This window comes from Camellia sinensis, chromosome 5 (genome assembly GCF_055761805.1).
Source record: "Camellia sinensis isolate YWXY chromosome 5, ASM5576180v1, whole genome shotgun sequence".
NCBI classification, from domain to species: domain Eukaryota; kingdom Viridiplantae; phylum Streptophyta; class Magnoliopsida; order Ericales; family Theaceae; genus Camellia; species Camellia sinensis.
The window spans coordinates 197017314-197038639 of NC_138965.1; the positions used below are offsets into that span (position 1 = coordinate 197017314).

Below are 21326 nucleotides of genomic sequence, written 5' to 3' on the forward strand. Positions count from 1 at the left end.
TTAACTTTTTTAGTGGTTTTTTTGAAAAAAAACTGGGTTTTTTTAGATAAAAAAACTGACTTTTTTTACTAAAAAAGCTGAAAAGCCAAAAAGTTGATTTTTTTGACAACTTGCCAAAAGACCCCGTAGTGACCAACTCATCTTGGTGGATCTCCTAATATATTATTAAAAAAAGAAGAAGAAGAAAAAAAAGAAAGAATATATTTTACCTAGAGAGAGAAAGTTCTGTGATTTTAAGTTTTGTGATTTTATATTTTTGTAAACGTCAGGGATGATGAAATTTTTTGAATTACACATATAATAAAATCGATAAGGCTAAAGGCTTCATGAATGAGTTGGTAGTGACCAACTCATTTTGGTGGATTTCCCAATATATTATTAAAAAAAAAAAAGAAGAAAAAAAGAAAAGAATATTTTACCTAGAGAGAGAAAGTTTTGTGATTCTATGGGCTTGTTTGGTTTGTATCTCAAGATACAATTTTTGAGAAAAATTTTTAAAATTTTATTTGGTTCAATTTTTTTGAATTATTTTTTCTTTTAAAATCACTTTCTTTCTTTTACACATTAATCAATTACTTTTTCTCGCTTCTCTCTCATTATCAATCACTTTTTCTCTCATACACATCTACTCAATTACAACAAAATATCATATTATCCCAAACTCACAAACTCCAAAATTATTTTCAAAATATACATCCAAACAAATTAAGAAAATTTTTAAACTCTCTTCCCAATTTTTTTTTTTTGAAAATTTATCTCAAAATACAACCCAAACACTGTAACACAATTTCAAAGGGATCTCACATTTCTGGCAACGACAATATCCAAAAAAAACTTCTCTTTGTCTCACGTTTCTGGCGGTCGGCGATTTATACACCTCCACTTTCATAATCTGTGTTTTTTTTTATCACGATTTTTGCTGTGAGTTCTTCCAAGAACACCATCTTTGATCACAATGAAAATATAGGGGCTTTGTTATAGCAGTATGAAGATTTAGTAGAAGTTGCTCTGTTAAGTGACTTTTTTTTCACTAATGGTTGCTGCTGTGCTATGGTTTTGTTGCTGAGTTGTTGGTGTTGGATTAATTTCGAGTGGTGTTTGCTGTTATCTTGGTGGTTTGGTTGGTGCCTTACCAAACTTGGTTTTGTGCTAGCAAATGATTAGGCGCTTATATGAGCGCTAACTTAGTTGGGATTGTCATTGTGTGTTGTGATACTTGAGCACTTGCCTTTTCTTTTTTGGTGTATCACTTTGTAATTCATTTGTGGTTCATCAATAAAGTTTGTTTTGCTGATAGAAAAAATTAAAAAAAAAAGGTATGAAAATATAAGTCTTATTTGTTTCATATACTTTATTTTTAATTTCTTTTTGCATATTCGGAATGTCTTTTTATCAAACCCCAGAATTTAAAAAATTTGGGGCTTTTGTTAATTTGGAGCTTTTGTGACAAATTAATCATGGATTATTAGTTGTAGATGTAGTTCTCTTTCAACTGTTTTTTTGGACATTTGTTTGAAGGCTAAATTAATGAAAATAAATTTTGTTGAATTTTTGGGTGTTTGTTTAAAGGCTAAGTAAATGAAAAAATTACTTTGTTGAATTTTTGAGTGTTTGCTTGAAGGTTAAGTTAATGAAAAAATCAATATTTATTTGGAGTGTAGATGTAATTCACAATTTCAATCAATTTGATTCACATGCATTATTGAAGAAAGGCCAAACAAAAGAAGAAAAAAATTGATCAAATTTATAGTCAGTTACAATCGATGTTTGTTTGAATTTGTGAAATTTATGAATGTATGAATTTATAAAAGTTGATAAATACTAAAAATTGATTCTCATAAATTTATAAAAGTTGAAAAGTACTGGAAGATTGATTCATATGGAGCATAACCTCATAATGTTCATAATTGTTATGAGATAATAATGGTTGAATTTGATGTTGAATTTTCTGCTAGAAATTTTTTTTTTCCAAATGTTTAGCGTCAGCATCTAGTGGTACTGGTGGAGATAGGGGTGAGACCATCACGACGAGATTTAAAAGCAAAAAATGTAATTGCGGTGTAATTGCAGTTAGGAGTATGCGCGGTACGGTTCGAGCAGTTTAAGAGTAAAATTACAAGCTGAATGACGAGTTAGAGGATTGACAAATTGCTGTTTGGGCGATTTTTAGCAGATTGACGAATTGAAGAATATTCTAACTAATTATCACACATTTACATAATATATAATATTAATTTGTATAATGTTTTTTAGATATATAACATAAAGTAATTTTATATAATATGTTTCATATATATAACCACTAATTTGTAATAAATTTAATATCTTAAATCTCCATCATACTCATTTTTATATTGATATTTTATTAGAAGTTAAAAAATATATATGTATTAACTATATCGGAGTGGAGGGGTTCGGTTGGCAAATTATAAATTTTAAAGTTTAAACAGTAGTTAGCGGTTAAAATGGTGCGGTTTTAGCGGATTTGACGGTATTTTGCACTGCCCTAAATTTGGGTGGTAGAGTCCGAGACGCCAAATAAAGGAAGACTTTATTATATTGATGTGAGAAAAAAATATACAAATTTTAAGCATGGTGTAATCTCGTAAGAGTCAAACATATTAAACATGAAACTCAAAGACGAGCAAGATAGCTAGAGGCTTATAGCTACCAACACTCATGAAGTGGAGAACAATCCATTGAGTTTGAATATTGAAGGAATTGAATGTAATATTAATATCCTAAACATGTTGATTCAACACACTCTTGTATTTTGTATTGCAATGGCAATAAAATGAATATTGGAGAATATGACTAATGCCATTTCATATTCGTGTTTGTATTGTAATAAAATGTCTTGTATTTTGAATTGTAATGATCATTGAAAAATATAAAATTCCTTATTTTTGCATTGCTCATTGACTTTTGAAATTGTTACTAGCAACTCTTCATTAACCTTTCGTTTTTTTTTTAATGGCAAACATAACCTGTTAATGGTCTTGGTTGAGATCACAAATTAAAGACATATGAAATTAATTCATAATAAAGAAAAAATATTCTTAATGGTAATTTACTCATAATGTGCAAAAAAAAAAAAAAAATTCACATTTAGACATTCCATAATAAACCCTAATATTTATACTACCATAATATAAGAGGGAGTTTGAGTTGTTGCAGTAGGGATGGCTCTCTTTTTCTTGTGCCATTTCTGTCCTCTTTGCTTGTTCACTAGAGTAGTGTACCATGTTGGACTACTTGGTAAATTGCTATTAGAGCATTCACATCAGTCTCAATAAATTTTGAGTTAAATTATAATCTAAAATTCACTTTTATATTTTAGCTAGCCTCTTTTTTATGTACACATTTCATCAAACTCTCTATTATAAAATTCTATTTCATTAAAATATTATTTTTTATTCTTTTATCTTTTTCAAAAATTATGGTGTGAAAATAACATAATGAAAGAAATAAAGAAAGGAACAGATAAAGGTGTGAATTGAGAGTGAAGAAAACTTAGGAAAAAATAATGAAACAAAAAGAATTGTGAACAAGCAAGCATAAACAAAATTATCTTACAAGAACAAGTGGAAATATATGAATTTCAAGAACACAATTGAGATTTATCCCACAACATTCAAACTTGAGATTATCATAGAAATAACTTGGATCAAAATTTGGGTAGTTTAATACCAAAACTCTTCATCTCAACCTTGAACCATCTTGAGTTTTTATCCCCATATCTTGTGATTTTAGATAACACAGACAACAAAGTTGTTTTCATTTCTTTCCCTCAGAAAATTAAAACTCATTTCTAGAGACTTCACATGAAAATAAAAAATTACATCTTGGGTTTTAAGTTGGAAGACCCCAATCATATGGTTAGAGTTGTAAGCTGAAAACCAAGAAAAAATATTATAAAAATATCATAAACAATGTAGCGATCCAGGTTTCGATCCTTCTTTCATGTTTTGCCATTTCGACTGGGCCGATCGGGGGTTGAGCTGCCCGGTCAGCTCGCGGGGGTCTAGGGGGCAGCGCCCCTTGGTCGGTCCAAGGGCAGCACCCAGGCGGGGGTCGAAATATGAGTTTACCTGTGACGAATCAATTGTGTCAGTCGAGCAACCCCTCGCTTGGCAGGCAACCCTAGTTTTAGTAGGCGGATCTATACCTTCGATCTTTGGGGGTACTCTTCCAGGCATTGGAACAAGAACGGAGGAAGGGGGTGGCCTTTTACGCTTGGCATTGGAAGGACGGTCAGGAGAAACTATCTGGGTTTGCTCCAAAGCAATAGTCACCTTAGATAAACGAGCCAGTGGGCTGAGTTCCCCCATATTTGCAGTTGACAAGCCCCGCTCTCTGCGAGCCATACATAACTCAGGGTCATCAGACGGAATGAACTCAACATGGACAGGATCAAGATCACTACTCAAGAAAGCCCGAAATAATGCAAGATTGCATCTCTAATACTTTCTCCAACTAGGGGTGGTTCCGCAAATTCTACCCCTACTTGCTAGCACAACTCGCCCCCGACGCCTTAATTTTTCTGAAAGAAAAGAGTATACATATAATTGCATACAGTCGGCCGCCGAAGGTACAGGGGAAGGAAGATGTTGAGGAACCTCTTGGTCCAAACCAAACTGTCGAGCAAGCCTCAAAGGATTATAGGCCACCACACCGTATGTGCCATCCACAAAATAAGGTAAATACCTAGAAACGGTACTAAGAACCATCACTGAATCCGCATCCCCCAAATAAGACACACCCGCCTCGAGAACAAGCTCGCAATCATCTAGGCGGTAGGCAATGGTAGAAAATACTCCACAAACTGGCATGACATAAGGACGAGCAACAAACTTGTCCTCAAAATCAAAAATGCTGGCCAAACTCCCTTGTACACATCCCTCAGCCCACCGAGCAGAACGCGGCTCACTTTCTTCAATGGAAAACACCTTTGGCATAGGGACCAAGCTAGGAAATCTCTCATACAAAAACAACTGCAGAAAGGTAGTAGGGAGGAAGCTAGTAACATCATATCGTCTTGTGGAACGATCAACACCCTGCTAATACATATCTAACCTCATATATAGCCCCCCCAGAAATAAAGGAGCCAACAGAATCGGACGACCGGAAGCAAGAATTGCAGCAAGAGGAAAGAGCTCATGGAAAATACCGTCTTGAGGTCTACCCATCAAGACGTACCGCGACAACCAATATGTAATGAAAGCAGCTAAATGCTCAACACTCTCCCACTTGTCCCCTTCCATCCCTGGACCTATGAATCCGTCCTCCGCATTTCCTTGCACCTGATGGCTAAGATCCCGAAACCAGTACCGAAGCCATCCCCCGAAAGTGTTTCTTGGTCGTTTTCGTGATCGAGGTGTTACTAACACTTCATTTTGATAACGACTCAATAACTTCCCTGCCGGTGCCACAGCCTCCTCTAATCTCCCAACAATAGCCATCTGGCTAAGGGACAAACTTTCTGCGCTAGGATTCGCTGATCCAAGGTGCTCTAACCCCGTCAAGATAGCTATATCCTCTAGAGTAGGGGTCGTCTCGCCCCACTGCGCAATAAAAGTATGAGAGCTTGAACTCCAACGTAACAATGCGAACTCCAGCCAAGATGGCTCCCGTCTAATCCGCATACACTGAGAAATAGCAATAGCAATAGCAATCTTAGCTCCAGTAAGCACCTCACAATATGAGGGATGGCGAAACATAGCTGCACTCCAGACATCAAAGTCATCTTTGGGCCCCGTATAATCCTTAAAAGCCGGAAAAGAATAAGGATAAGTTCCTCTCTCCACATGAAAACGTACAATAGACTCGGGAGGAACAAAAGCTTCAACCCTTTTCTCTGGCTCAACCCCACCAAGAAGAAAATCAGTTGGGCCCCCGCCATTGTCATCAAATAAGTCCACCCTCACCCAAAACAAATTCATGGCACCAAAGAAGGGTGCCCTACACCAATATTCCGCTGGAGGGACGATTGGAGGATTCGTGTCCTTTTTGGCCTTAAAAAGATTTTTCTTGGATTTACCCACTTTTGACTTGGAAATACCAGAAGAACCCGCTAGTGATTATTGCGCGCTACCACGGGAAACAACACTTCCCCCTTTTACTTTAGCCATATCACAAAGCCTCGCCTTTCCTGCATCAACAAAAGACTTACAAATGAAAAAGGGCATTCACCATGAAGGTGCATTTTACTCGAAATACATTTTACCAAAAAATAAATATATATATATTGAGTTAGGCCTCTTCCCCTCGTTAGGCCTCTATCCCTCGCATGAAGTCACCTTCGTTCCAATTTCCCTCTCCCTCGCTTTCCACATATGTTTCTATCCCTTGCTCATTTTCTAACTATTTCCAACGAAGTTGGAAAAACAAAAACAAAGAAAAAGAAAAAGAAAAAGAAAAAGAAAAAAACAATTTTCAGTTAAGCCTCTTCCCTTGCTAGGCCTCTCTCCCTCGCATGAAGTCACCTTCGTTCCAATTTCCCTCTCCCTCGCTTTCCACATATGCTTCTATCCCTCGCTCATTTTCTAACTATTTCCAACGAAGTTGGAAAAAAAAAACAAAGAAAAAGAAAAAGAAAAAAACAGTTTTCAGTTAGGCCTCTTCCCCTCGCTAGGCCTCTATCCCTCGCATGAAGTCACCTTCGTTCCAATTTCCGTCTCCCTCGGTTTCCACAAATGTTTCTATCCCTTGCTCATTTTCTAACTATTTCCAACGAAGTTTAAAAAAAAAAAAAAAATATTTTTTTGAGTTAGGCCTCTTCCCCTCGCTAGGCCTCTATCCCTCGCATGAAGTCACCTTCGTTCCAATTTTTCTCTCCCTCGTTTTCCACATATGTTTCTATTCCTCACTCATTTTCTAACTATTTCCAACGAAGTTTTAAAAAACAAAAAAAAAAAGAAAAAAACAATTTTGAGTTAGGCCTCATCTCCTCGCTAGGCCTCTATCCCTCGCATGAAGTATACCTTCGTTCCAATTCCCTTCTCCTTGACCTTCCACATATGTTTCTATCCCTTGCTCATTTTCTAACTATTTCCATCGAAGTTAAAAAAAAACAAAAAAACAAAAAAAAAAACACTTTTTCCCTCACTAAGGCCAAGGCACTATTTTGAGATAGCCCCTTTCCCTCGCACAACCAAACCCATCCCTCGTAACTCTCCTCACCCCTCGCATGTAACCCTTCCCACCGAAGTTAAAAAAGCAAAAGAGCTACACCCCTCTCCATCCCTCGCAATCCCCTTCATTTCCCTCGCATAACAAAACCCATTCCTCAAAACCCATCCCTCGCACTTAAAAAAAATAAAAAAATAAAAACAAAAAAAAAATCCCTTCCCACCGAAGTTAAAAAAAAAAAAAACAAAAGAGCTACACCCCTCTCCATCCCTTGCACTCCCCTTTATTTCCCTCACATAACAAAACCCATTCCTCAAAACCCATCCCTCGCACTTGAAAAAAAAAAAACTCTTTCCCTTGCTAAGGCCAAGGCCCTATTTTGGGATAGCCCTTTTCCCTCGCATAACAAAACCCATCCCTCGCAACTCCCACCACCCCTCGCATTAATCTTTACTTCCCCTCGCACCACTCCTCCTTCGCTTCATTTTTCTTTAGCCTCTTTCCCTCGCATAACAAAACCTATCCCTCGCAACTCCCACCACCCAGCATTAATCTTTACTTCCCCTCGCACCACTCCTTCCTCGCTTCACCTCATTTTCTTATAATCCACGAAATTGTTTTATGGGCTTCATCTTTGATAGCTCTCATTTATTTACAGCCCTCTATTACCTCATCAATTTAAAAATAAAATAAAATAAAATAGCCCCTTCATTATTTTATTCATCTTATTTTTATACGTCTCCAAATCCTCTTGTGGGCTTCCCTCGGTTCAAATTTTCTGTTTACAACCTATAAAAATAAAATAAAAAAATAAAATAAATAAAACCTCATAGCTCTCAATACAATCCTAAAATTTTGCCACATAGCTCTCTGATATTTATTCTAACAGTTTATTTTTATTTTCTAAGCATACACCTCTCCAATATTCATTATTAATAACTTTCCAACCTTTTCACTCTTTACCTAATTAACATTTTATTATAGACCTCTCCAATTCTCCAAAACACAACCCTCTTTTATTGATCTGTCTCATGCTCAAAAAAATAATAATAATAATTTATTTTTATTTTTATATTACGAGGCTCCCCTTTATTTTTCAACAGCCTTCTATTTTTCACAAAACAATACCTTATATGAATCTATAAATGAAAACATAATTCAAATCAACTATGAGCAGACCCATACCTTTACAACCTACGGCAGCCACCACGACGAGCTCCGCGAGTATCCGCAGCTCTTCTTTCTTCCCCTTCCTGATTCGATTGCTCCTCTCAAGCTTCACCCATAGCAATAACCCTTAGAAACCCAACTTTACCGATTCAAACAGATCGAAACCTTAGCCCTTCTCTGTCGATGACTCACAGATTCTTCAATCAAGAGCAAACCCACTCGCGATCGGCAAGAACCCAACCCTAACAGCCAACCCAGAATTACCTCAACACCCAACAGCCCAACCGATTGCTTCACAGCCTATCCGCGACACAGCACTTTCCTTTCCTCCTTTATCTCTTTGCCCGACCCGTCTTTCTTCCCTTTTTACGACTTTAAAGTTCGATTCACCACCCTCAAACAAGCAATACAAAAATCTAGCCACTCTCCTATACCTAGAAACCGAACCTCCAATGTCGCAATCTGCTTCAATCCGAGACAGTGTGAGAGTCGCCTCACCACCGTTGTACCACTCCCCACTCTCGCGATCCACTGACGACAACCTCTAGTTCTCTCTAAAAGCTTGAATACAACTTAGGCAGCCAACCAACTTTAGACAGAGGAGGAGAGGGAGTATAGAAACCCATAAATCAACTTGAGAGACTATGGAACTTTTCTTTTTTTTAATGGTACATTCATCTAAAAACAAAAACAAAAACAAAAACCCAGCTACGGGTAACCAAGTCCATAACACACCCTTCTGTTCAATGGGTAAAAGGAGAAAATAGAGATCCTGATTAAAAAAAAAAAAAAAAATGTATATATATATATGTATATCTAGTGTCCTTATTTCTACAAAAAGGCGAGCTCACTATTCGAATGGTTCGAACAAGTTCAAGTTATACCTAGAATATACACAATCTTTTACGTGGCAAAAATGCAATGCTCAAGCAGAACGAGAAGTTCCAAAAATAATAATAATAATAATAATAATAATAATAATAATAATAATAATAATAATAAAGATTAAATAAATTTATTTTGAAGTTGTACCTTCCCAAGAAAAAATCCTTAAACCAATCAAAAAAAAAAAGAAAAAAGAATCTCTTTGTTTATTATAAACACTAAAAATAGACTGCAACAACCTTAGACTCACCAAAAAGCTATTGCACGCTACCATGGCGGCTCCCAATCAGCAGCCATTAATGGTCTGCTCTAAAGCTATAACTTCAATTGATGAGTTGTCCTCTCCATAGATCGCTCTTTCCCAACAAAAGCTGCAAAAGTTAGTAAGTTCACCCCATCTTTTTCCAATGCAACCCCGTCTTTATAAGAGCACAAATGCAGGACAACAACACAAAAAAAAAAAAAAAAAAAACGCAAGCAAATTCATATTCACTTGCCAACACTCTCCTCTTAACTTCAACAACTCATTCTCTCTAAATGGCTACCGGAAGAGAGGTACACCGAGATAACACCGTTTGGCGGCCGGTGAACAAGGCTCCAAACCCAAGAGGTCCAAGCTATAGAGCTTCAAGCTCCACTCCTACTCACCGCCGCCGCCCGGTGTGTGAATTCTTTCGAAAGATGCTCTCCATGCCTCCATGGCAATTCCAAGATCAGCTATTCGAATCCCCTTGGATCCAACACCCAATATCTGCTCATACAGTTGTAGAGGTGCCGAAAGAATTTCGGGATAAAATAAGAGGATGGTACAAGGCACTAACCATTCCAGAACTTCATACAATACCACTGTCCCATGCTTGGTTTTTGCTAAACTAAGAAATCAACCTCACTCTCCAGGGATCCACCTGCCAGGCAAATCAGGTGTTAGTTCCACTTTCGAGAGGATCTGCATCAACATCCTCTCGCAAAGACCGACAGAGAGAGATCTAGACCACCACATCTCCATCATGTCAGTACCATTGGAAAACCCAAATGAAGATTTGGGACTTGGGTGGGACATAGAGACCTTTGCAGATCTCAACATGGGAGAAGAGAGCACTTCCCACAGTGCTCAGCCAAACATCCCCTACAACATTCCGCTTAACATCCTTTTCTTCAACACTGAGGGCGTCACTCACCCTAACTTCCTCAAACACTACATGCACTTACATTCTAGCGGACACTTCCACCTCGTCATCATCACAAACATAAAAAGGGGGAAGCGAGGCCCAGTTCATGAACCAAATCATGGGCTTTCCTAACACCAAGACCATTGCCCCCTCCTAGCGGCATAGAAAGGGTGAGGGGCGGAATTTGGTGCCTATGGAACGGAGCCGAAATCTCCTGTGAAGTAGTGGAAATTCCGCGGAATCAAGCCATCGCCCAACAGGACCACATCTTTATCCGGCCGGCTCGCACCGAATGAAATTTAAAATGTAAACTCATGAGCAATCCAAATGCCCCCATTGTATCAAAAGCCTAATTTTAGACGACTCTATCTGAATACTTGTCTGCATGAGTTTATATTTTTCAAAACTTTTTAACATAGTCATGTACAATTACTCTCATTAGCTATAAGAGCATTTGTACAGGGGGCATTATTGTGGGTACTTGTATTAAGCTCAATACGTGGCAAGCCCTACAGGTGCCACAACACCAAAACCCCACCCACGTGGCAGACCAATAAGGCACTACGTCGGGCATGTCGTATGTTTGATACATGGTGAGCCTTATGGGCGCCATGTGCCAAGGCAACCAAAACTATATACTTAGCCTAAGCGGGAGCATATATACAAGCCCAAATATATCTAGATATGAAGAGCCCTGCAACAGGCAGCACCATGGCCCCGCAGGGTCCATGGTCCTTCATACCTCGCTCCAAGACCAAACAATAATACAATCTGCCCCCAGTTCACTTGGACTTGGATTGATAAACACTGGCTCTCCTAAACATTGAAATAAGCCCGCGGTCCATGCTCCTACTTGGTCGTTTAGAAACGAACCCCTCTCCTAAACATTGAGAAAAGCCCGCGACCTATCCTCCTACTTGGTTGCCTGGAAGCGAGCCTTTGGCTCTGCTAAACACTATGGTGGGCCCTAGCCCATTCACCTACTTGGATGCTTGGGTTGGGAGCAGGACCCAAGCACTACTGCTCGGGATCATCAGAGGATACTGGACTAGCGGCTGAGGTTATGGGATCGTCGAGATGGTTGTCTTCTTGCTAAGACAACTCCATTTCGACCAGGCTTGGAGAAGAGGCAACAATGACCTTATTTTCATGTCATCCGATGCATATACAAAACGTTACTTTCTGCCTGCCATGAAGCGTTGCTCTCTGCCTGCCGTTGAGCCACAGACGGCAGAAGGGCTTATATCACTTTTGGCAGAGTTGGGGAGAACGAGCCACCTGTCCAATAGTTTGCTTGGGCTCCAATACTCCTGTGATCTATATAATGTATCGTATATGCAGCGAGACACAACAACAACAATACAGCCAAGTCTCATGCTAAAACACCCTCTCTCGCTTTACATTAGTATTCAAGGTCTGTCACTGCCAACCTCTCCCTCTCCAAGCTTGCCTTGATCTCCTCCTCTCCACATCCGGTGATCCCAAGTCATTGAAGTGCCCGCCATCTTCCCGGACTACCTCTAACCACACTTCTCACCCACAGTTTGCATCTCTCTGCCTAAAAAAATATTCTACACCCAAAATTAGTGAAAGCATATATGTCAATCACTGCTTGATGTTTCTTTTCATAGAAGAGAAGAACTAAGGCACAAAGCAGGATCTTCCCCTTGCTTTTCTATGGATCTTTGTTTTATCAGCCTTTTCTTTTTTCTCTTTTATTTTTTGTTGCTTGTGGAATCGATTATACAATTATCGTGTGGTCTTGTTCATTTTTGGGTAAAAGAATTGCTCCTGCTTTTTATATGGATCTTTTTCCTAGATTTTTTTAATGTTCCTTTTTATTTTTCATCTTTTTTTGGGCGGAATTTCTAGTAGCTTAATGTTTATTTTCTCTTTCTGATTTTCAGGAGTCGATCGTCATATTAAAATCGCGACTAGAATTGCAACGAATCTTATTTTCTAAAAGGTAAAGCTTTTTTTCTTGTCAATTCTTTCTTTTAATTTTTATTTTCTTTTAATGTTTTGGTTCTTATGCTTTGAATTTACGTATTAGTTCAGAATTTACTTCCAGAATTGACTCTCGGTTTGCTTTCTAGAAGGACTTAGAGGTTGTTGAATCTTGACCATTGTTCAATTTATTATATGAGTGCTTTGATGTTGTGTAGTCCATATTCATTGGCGCTTGAAAATCCTGTTAATAAATCAGATAATTCAATGCTTCCCCTTCTCCCTAACGTCTGTTTTTTTCTCTCCCCGTAAGAATATAGAAAATGAAAGTTTAAATCATGATTAGTTAAAAAAAAAAAAAAAGATTCTTCCTAAACTTGTTGCAATTTACAAAATTATAAAAAATTCATGAAAATGCACTAATGTTCTTGTGTCCTCAATCATCACGAGACTTCTACCATCACATGAACACTTTAGAAATGCCTTGGATATGAAAAGGAGGGATCTAAAGAGAGTAGCTCAACATTTTAGAATCTCAAAAGAATTCCAACTCTACAGTGGTATAAAGATCAAATTTCTTAGGTAAATATGATAAAAGATGGAAAGATAGTCACTACGTAAGAAACAAATTTTGTGGTGGAATAATAAGAGGCAAAACAATTATCTTCATCTCATAGTTTACCAGTATTGTTCACATGACTTTTGACCATTTTTCAGTTGATACTCTTGCTTTGAATATATTTATGAGATGTTAATTCAGAACATTTTTTTTTACTTTCAAACTATTTGCTGTTAGTTTTACCTTGTGGATGGTGGTTGGTTTATTCATGTATCATGTGACATTGTCTTAATCTATGTTGGAAAATTTGGAAAGTTGCCATTATTTTGCTTTTTGTTTTAATGAGTTGCTTCTAATTGTACTATTTTCTTTATTTATTTCAAATACCTTTATAAAGTAAAATCCACTAAAAGCTAGGTATTCTTTATTTTGTTTTGTACTATGTTACTTCAACATGATAATTAACTTTCTTCCACATAAAAAAAGAAGAAAAACTACAGGCATGACTGAAACTAATAATGGGGTGGATATTTTTAATCTTTCTACGGACATCAATTTCTTCCACTTATGTAGAGAGTAGGGCTTACCTCATACGACATTTGATTTCATGTTAAAATTTGCTTGAACCACGGGCATGGGTGATCGTGCGAAGCACGATGCCTCGCAACTAGTAATTGATAATGTTTCAATGTAATAGTTCAACTTTATAAGCCAACACCAAAATCGGGCTTGTCTGGTTTGCTTTTGGGAGAGCTGTTTTTGAAATTTTTTTTCAAAATTTTGTTTGGTTTGTGGTTTTTCTCAAAATTTTTTCAAAATCACTTTCTCTCTCTTACATATCAGTTGATTGTTTTTTCTCTTTCCTCTTTCCTTCTCAATCACTTTTTCTCTCACACACATCTACTCAATTACAATAAAATATCAAATTATCCCAAACTCCCAAACTTCAAAACTACTTTCAAAATATATAGCCAAACAAACCAAAATTTTTTCTAAACTCTCTCCCTAAGTTTTTTTTTTTTTGAAAATCACTCTCTCAAAAGTAAACCGAACACACAGTGCTTTAACAAACAAGTCTCTCAAAATGTAATATAAACATTTTCAATGAACTTTCAAAAAAAATAAAAACAGAAAAGAAAAGAAAAGAAGTCAACAAATGTCCAAGCAACTCCATCATGTAGACATTTTCAACTTCTACCATTTGTGTCCTCTTTTGGATTGTTAGCTTGTGATTGTGCTATGTCATTTAACATTTTTGTGAAACTTGAATGTTCGAACATCGAAGATGGAGATGGATAATGATGCTCCTATCAAAAAACTAAAATATATTAAATTTCATACAACCATGTAAATATATACACACTGGAATATTACGTAAGTTGGACCCAATATTTCAAATTCCTGCAATATAAGAAGCAATTAGACAATCTAACTATAAATAAATCATATAACTATAAAATTAATGAATAAAATAAACTTCTTACATTCAGTTGAATACTCTTTTCTGTACCAAGATCAAATCCTATATTTGAAGGTGCACCAAACTCGGATTGCTACAGAATATAAAATTTGAAAGTTAACAAAATAATAGCTTTTTTTTTAAAATTAATTGTAAATTAACTTATTCAAATAATTTTCACATCTTTATACTTCCTTGGATGTTGATGGTCTTTGTCTTGGTCTTTGCTTCTTCTTAACAACTCTTTCAACCATAGGCTGTTTCCTTTTACATGGTGACCTCCCCTTTTGATGTAAAACAATTGGATCAAGTATGGTTCTACTCTCCTTTGACTTTCAAACACCATCTCTATAAGTGGTTGAATTATGATGATTACTCAGAAAACTAGACTTATTATTTCCACAATCAATTTCAACTTCTTCTTTGAATTTCCCTTTTAGTTCAAGTAGTTGTTTGACCACCATATCACACATATTTTCATAATCAGTTGCCAAATCAGCCACATCATTGAAGACATTGAACATTTTATTATACTGATGTGTTTCAGGCAACGTTGAAGGATTGTTATAATTGATAATCATTTTACTATGGCACATTTTCACATTGTTGTTCCATCTTCTTAAAATGTACTTGTTTGATATCTCATGGACTCTTTCTTTCATTAACACCACAATTTGATGCCTACACACTATTCCCCTAAACTTGAACAACTGACAACTACAATTTGTGTCAAAGTTTTCCTTGTCAAAATACACAGTGAAAGGTGCTAATTGGAGGTTCTCTCCAAATGGAACATCTTCACCTACTTCATATATAGAAAAATCAAGACCTTGTGTATACAAAGTCAAATTGCAATGAAGGTGCCCTACAACCTCCTGTTGGAACTCTTTAAATTTTGCAATAGTGTAAGCTTTTTGAAATTGCTTCTCAAATGGAGTTATGCATGGGATGTATGAGTTGAGAGAATTAAATTCTTCACCATTTTCATTTTCCACCGTCGCCAAAGCATTCTGATATTGCTTCACAAATTGTTTCAAAGTGGTTTTTGAGTTGATGTACCAATCAAAGAATGCGTGCATGCTTTCACTTTACTGTGTGGTTGACATTCTTGCTCAAAAAATATCTTTGACAAATGCAGGTACCCATTGATGCCTATCCTCAAACAATCGAAATAACCATTCATTGCTTTCAAGTTGATAGTTCTCAATGAACTCATTCCAATTTTCTTCAAATTCCTTTTTTTGTTAAGGAATCATAAACTGCATTTTGTATACCAAATTTTATTGCCTCATATTCTTTGTATCCTCTCAATTTTTCAGGTAATTTTTTTCAAGATATGCTACAAACACCATCGATGACGCACATTAGGGAAAACAATTTGTATAGCATTTTTCATGGCTTTGTCTTGATCTATAATAATAGCATTTGGAGGACATCCAGACATGTATGCAAGCCAAGACTTAAGTAACCATGTAAATGTCACTATGTTTTCATGTGGAATGAGTCCACAACCTAACAATGTCGATTGTCCATGATAGTTGAACCCAATAAATGGGGTAAAGGGCATATCATACTTATTTACCAAGTATATTGTGTCAAACGTGACCACATCGCCAAACTCTTTAAATGCAGCCATACTCCTTGGATCAGCCCAAAATACATTTAGTAATTGGCCCTCTTCTTCCAAATCCAGGACAATTTTTTTTTTTGAATTATCAACTTGCATTTTCACAAAATAATTATGCATTGCAGTGGCATCTCCTTTCTCAAGTTTCAAACGACGAACTTGTCCATATGATTTCTACAATCTTTCTCTAAATATGACAACTTCTCATGCCCTTCAGCCTCAAGCACAAGTGAAGTAAAATTTTTGTTCATTCTAATTCCTGCACTATCATTTAATTCAAGTCTTCTTTTCACATGTGGTTCAAGAATCCTATTTTGCTTGAAAAAATGAGATTTGCTTGGACTCATTTCATGGTTATGCTCAAGTCTTAAGGATTGTAGTATCCACATTCCATCGGCTTGTAAATTTGCATTAAGTCCAGCTTTGCATCTCGTTTTAGTTTGTGAGCATAGTTTAACTATATTGTTTGTTTTGATTTTTGCCTTTTTAGCATGAGTACAAGCAATAGTTATTATTTTTTCTTCCTATCATCTCTTCTTTTACAATATTTCTTGGATACCGCAAAACTAGGGGTGCAACTCGGGCGGGTTCGGTCGGGTTGGGAGGTTGTCCAAGCCCAGCCCAAGTTGTGCTGAGACTTGCCCAAGCCCGCCTAAGCCCGAATTGTAACCTGAGGTTGTCTGCCCAAGCCTGACCCGAGCTAAACCCGAATTTCCCGAGTTGCCCAAATTGTAAATGAATTTCAGTTTTTTTTTTAAAATTTTTTTAATTATTATTATTTTTTTATTATAGAAAATCATTAATACCATCAAAAATAATAATTTATATAATGTAAGAAAGATGCCATTATAGTAGTCCTTACAATTTATGAGTGAAAATAAAAAGAAAAAAAATAAGATTTTATGTTATTTGTATATATAATATATATTCAATATGATTTAATAACATAAATTACTTTAATATCATGTAATGACTAATAATTTATATTTATATTTAATATTTTTATATATCTATATATGTATAATTCGGGTTTCGGGTTGCTCGGATTGTTTGACATCTTTGCCCAAGCCTGTCCAAATTTAATTTGGGCTTCTGAATTTTTGCCCATGCCCGTACTGAATTTGAAAATATTTTGTCTAAGCCCTAAAAAAATTCGGGCTAGGCTCGGGTTGCTCGGGTTGAGCCCGCCCAAGTTGCACCCCTACGCAAAACTATTTCTCTTCCCATATCTTGAATAATATTCATAAATTTCATCACTTGACTTAAATGTCATTCCCACTTTAGGATCCTCAATTTCAACTTCTACATTTTTTGTTTCTTCTATTTTAGTCTCAATATCAATTTCGTCACGGCCCTCATTTGATTCACTCGATATTTCTTTATCCATATCTCTACAATGTAAATAACAAATTAGAAATTTTTTTTTCATAACAAAGGCCACAAAACCCCTAATTAAGTAGAAAATTAAATAGGCCACAAAAACCCTAATTAAGTAGAAAATTAAATTATTTTATTGACTTTCTGTTGAAAATTTGTAAAAATTCAATTAGAAATTTCAACAACAAAAAATTCAAGAAGAAATTTTAGCAATAAATTCAACTAGTGTTATCTCATAACAATTTTGCACACCGCGAATTCATAACTTTTATAAATTCAAACAAATATTAACTAAATTTCATAAATTTCATCACTTGTTTGTTTTTGTTGTTGGCCTTTCTCATGATGTGCATGTGAATCAAATTGACAAATTTTAGCAAACAACACATGATTCTTGAAATGAAAATTTTGTAGGTGAAACAACCCATTTCATTGAATAGAATAGCACAAATTAAAAAAAAAAAAAAGAGTCAATGCATGATAATGGTGCAAAACTGTGGTCTCTTTTCAAGTGTAAATTATAAAAATTGATGTAAAAAACAATGCCGGCTCAAAACATGGAAGTGCCTCAAATCTTTAGAAAAACAGAAGGGTAAAATGCACAGAAAAACAAGAAGAAAAAAATAATAAAAAAAAATGTCATACAATTGTTTCAAAACATTTAAAGCAGAGATGTAATCAATGATGGTGTTCTTGCAGAATCCGGATCTTCTGTCGCATTCCCCTATCGCCTTCCCCTGTCGCCCCCAAAACGACGTCGTTTTGGGGGCGAAATTTCAAAAAAAAAAAACGCAGAAGAGGGAGGAAGGAGAGGAAGAGGGAGGGAGGAGGGAGGAGGGAGGAGGAGGAGGAGGAGGAGGAGGGCCGGCCGGACTGGAGGGGGCCATAAATACAGGGGAGGAGGAGGAGGCGGAGCTCGACGGGTCGGAGGCGGAGCTCGACGGCGGTCGCAGCACCTGCGACGAGGTGGAGTTGCTGCAACGGCTGCGACGGCGGCTGCGACGGCGGCGAGGGACGACGGCGGTTGCGACGGCGGCAGCTTCCTCCTCCTCCTCCTCCCTCCTCCCTCTCCCTCTCCCTCTTCCTCCCTCTCCCTCTTCCTCTCCTTCCTCCCTCTTCTCTGCGTCTCTTCTCTGCGTTTTTTTTTTTTGAAAATTCGCCCCCAAAACGACGTCGTTTTGGGGGCGACAGGGGAAGGCGACAGGGGTAAGGCGACGGGTGATCCGGATTCGTTCTTGCAAGAACTCGCAGCAGAAATCACGATAAAAAAACTCAGATTTTCTCGGGATACGTATGAAAGTAGCGGCGTATAAATTGTTGACCACAGGAACTGTTGGAAATGTGAGACAAAGAATTTTTTTTTTTTAGAGATTGCTGTTGCCGCTAATGAGACTGTCACGTTGTTGAAGAAATATAGAATCACAAAACTTTCTCTCTCTAGGTAAAATATATTATTTTTTTTTTCTTTTTTTTTTCTTTTTTTTTCTTTTTTTTTTAATAATATATTGGGGGTCCATCAAGATGAGTTGGCCACTGCCAACTCATTCATGAAACCTTTTCTGATAGATTATTACTGACCCCTAGCATTATTGTAATAAAATATTATACATTAATTAAAAGATGAAAAATCTTTATAAAGTGTTTTATAATATTTTTTTATGATTTCTAACATTACTTGTAAAGGATTTGATAAAGAATTTTGGTACGTAGCCGGATTAGAGAGATCTAGTTTAACTTATTACAGATTTGTTTCGATAATTTAAATTATTTATTTTGTGAGATTTGTGAAGCATATTATTAATATAAAAAATTAAGTTAATCGGATCACATATATTTGAAAAAAATATAGATGGATTGTATGATTTTCAAAATGAGTTGGGCTTTTCTTAAATTTCTCACAAGTTTAGATTTAAGAAAATTGTTCAAGCTTGTAGGACCCAACATGACTCTGTTTTGATGATCTGATTTGCTTATTTTGTAGGGCTCTTGGTATATATCATTTATGAAAAAAAATTAAGTCCATTCAATAATCGTAGACCTTTTACTTTATTGCGTTTATCTCTAAAAAATTAGATGGATGATTTTAAAAAATACACATGTTTATTTTTTTGGAGTTAAACTTTATAAAATGAAAAATTTATGATTGTTGGGTTAACAAATTTTTTTCCTACTGATGATATACACGGAATACATCACAAAATGAACGGTTTGAATTATTAAAATAGGGCTCCTTGTCGGCTCCTTAGGCCCAAACAACTTGCGAGAAGCCCAAGTCATTGAAAATAGTCTTTTTATTTATTTATTTTTTCTGAATAAATGTGATTTGATTAAATAATTATTAATTTTCGATCAATATGATTTTTAATAAGATAAACAATTTGGTTCATTGAAACAGATTCAAAGTGGGCCATATTAGACCTTTCAAACTGGAGAGGAATTGTACTCAGCAATTACGTCATTGGTGTTGTCTCATTTATAAATAAAAAATAGATTTCATCCTTTCCTGAATTTTCCCCAAAATTTTTTCCCTTATTCTTAAAAAAACAAACTTTACCTCTGGTTTATGCTGCACTTTGCCTCGTACATTAATCATGAGCTGTAATTTTTTTTTTGTAAGTTTATCTCATCATTGAGAAGTGTTACAATTCATTTTGATTGAGTCTTTTTGTAGGCATACCATATTCTCCTCCCGAAACAAATGAAAGAGAAGGCATTGTTTTAGAATTTTGGAGTTTCATCGATTTTGGAAGTTTTAATTGCAAATTTTTTTCGAAGATTTTTATCAGTTGCGGGATTTTTTCCTGACCTTTTATGTTTGGAATAATCCTTGGTTCCAAATTTGATGTTATGAGCATTGACTCTGATGAATTATGTACGGCTGTTTTTTGTTTTTTGTTTTTTTTCCTCTCCATCTTTTACTTCTTTGCTGGCACTACTTGAAATATTTGCATGACATTGCTTTATGCATAATTTTAGGGAAAGTAACAGATAAATATGATAAACTCATAAACTAATTACAAATCAATGAAAATTGTGTCAGGGGTAAGTGAGAATTGTGCCCGATGCAATTAATTGCAAAGGTTTCACTGTTTTGCAATTCGTTTTTCCATTTCCTATTAATCAGTAGAAGCTTTTTTTATTTCTTTTAGTTCATTTTTTGATTGGTTTACTTATAAAAAAAATGATGATGTTATACTAATAAAATTTATTTAATCCATTAAGGGGGAATGAAACATTAATTTCATAGGATGAAATATCTATCTATCCTATATATAAAATGAGCATCTCACTTGGTATTCATGACCTTCATTATCTCTTTTTGTCAAGTGACTTTTTCTCCTTACACCAAGTGTCAATTTTTCCATCCAAAAGAAAAAAAAAGAATTATAATTACAAGAGGGACACATGACTTAAACCTATGACCATTGGCTTAAACAACATATATTTTCAATTAAAAATTAAAAATTATATTTTAAGCAAAGGCCTCAGTTGATGTCTTGAGCCTTACTTCTTTTCATGTCAAGTTGTTGTTGTTGTTGTTTTTATTTATTTATTTAAAAAAAAATCATACAAAGAAGTGAACCAGGCTTGAATCGATAACTGTAGATTTATGTTGTGTTTGGTTGGGGGATTTGGGGAGGGATTTGGAAAGGGAAATGGAAAAGGTAGGTGAAATGTGAATAAATCATGCCTACATTTCACATAGTTTCACACACCTTTTCTCTTTCTCATTCCAAATCTCTCTCCAAATCCTCCAACCAAACACAGCATTAAGGTAAGAACACTCATACCAATTAATTGTAGGTTTACGGTAAGAACAATCAGATGTGCCACCTGATATATATATATATATATATACTAGGGCATTGATTTACAAGTCCAAAAATTAGACACAATTTTTAAATCCATTGATATGACAATTAATTAAGATATCTAAAACAATACTCTTTCATATCTTTTCAATTATCAAAGTGAACTTATATATCATTTTTCATACTATAA

The 21326-nt window shown here is 35.8% G+C and overlaps 1 protein-coding gene across 1 annotated transcript; it reads right to left on the reverse strand.

The window, feature by feature from the left end:
* Nucleotides 1-14655: 14655 nt before the first annotated feature.
* Nucleotides 14656-15399, reverse strand: LOC114306039 (protein FAR1-RELATED SEQUENCE 9-like). Its single transcript, XM_028251194.1, has one exon. The coding sequence runs from the start codon at nt 15397-15399 to the stop codon at nt 14656-14658; it is 744 nt and encodes a 247-aa protein (XP_028106995.1).
* Between the last annotated feature and the right edge of the window lie 5927 nt (nt 15400-21326).

What these genes read in the sequence shown, in the direction of transcription:
- LOC114306039 (XM_028251194.1), bottom strand. Translation starts at nt 15,399, where the DNA reads ATGCACGCATTCTTTGATTGGTACATCAACTCAAAAACCACTTTGAAA.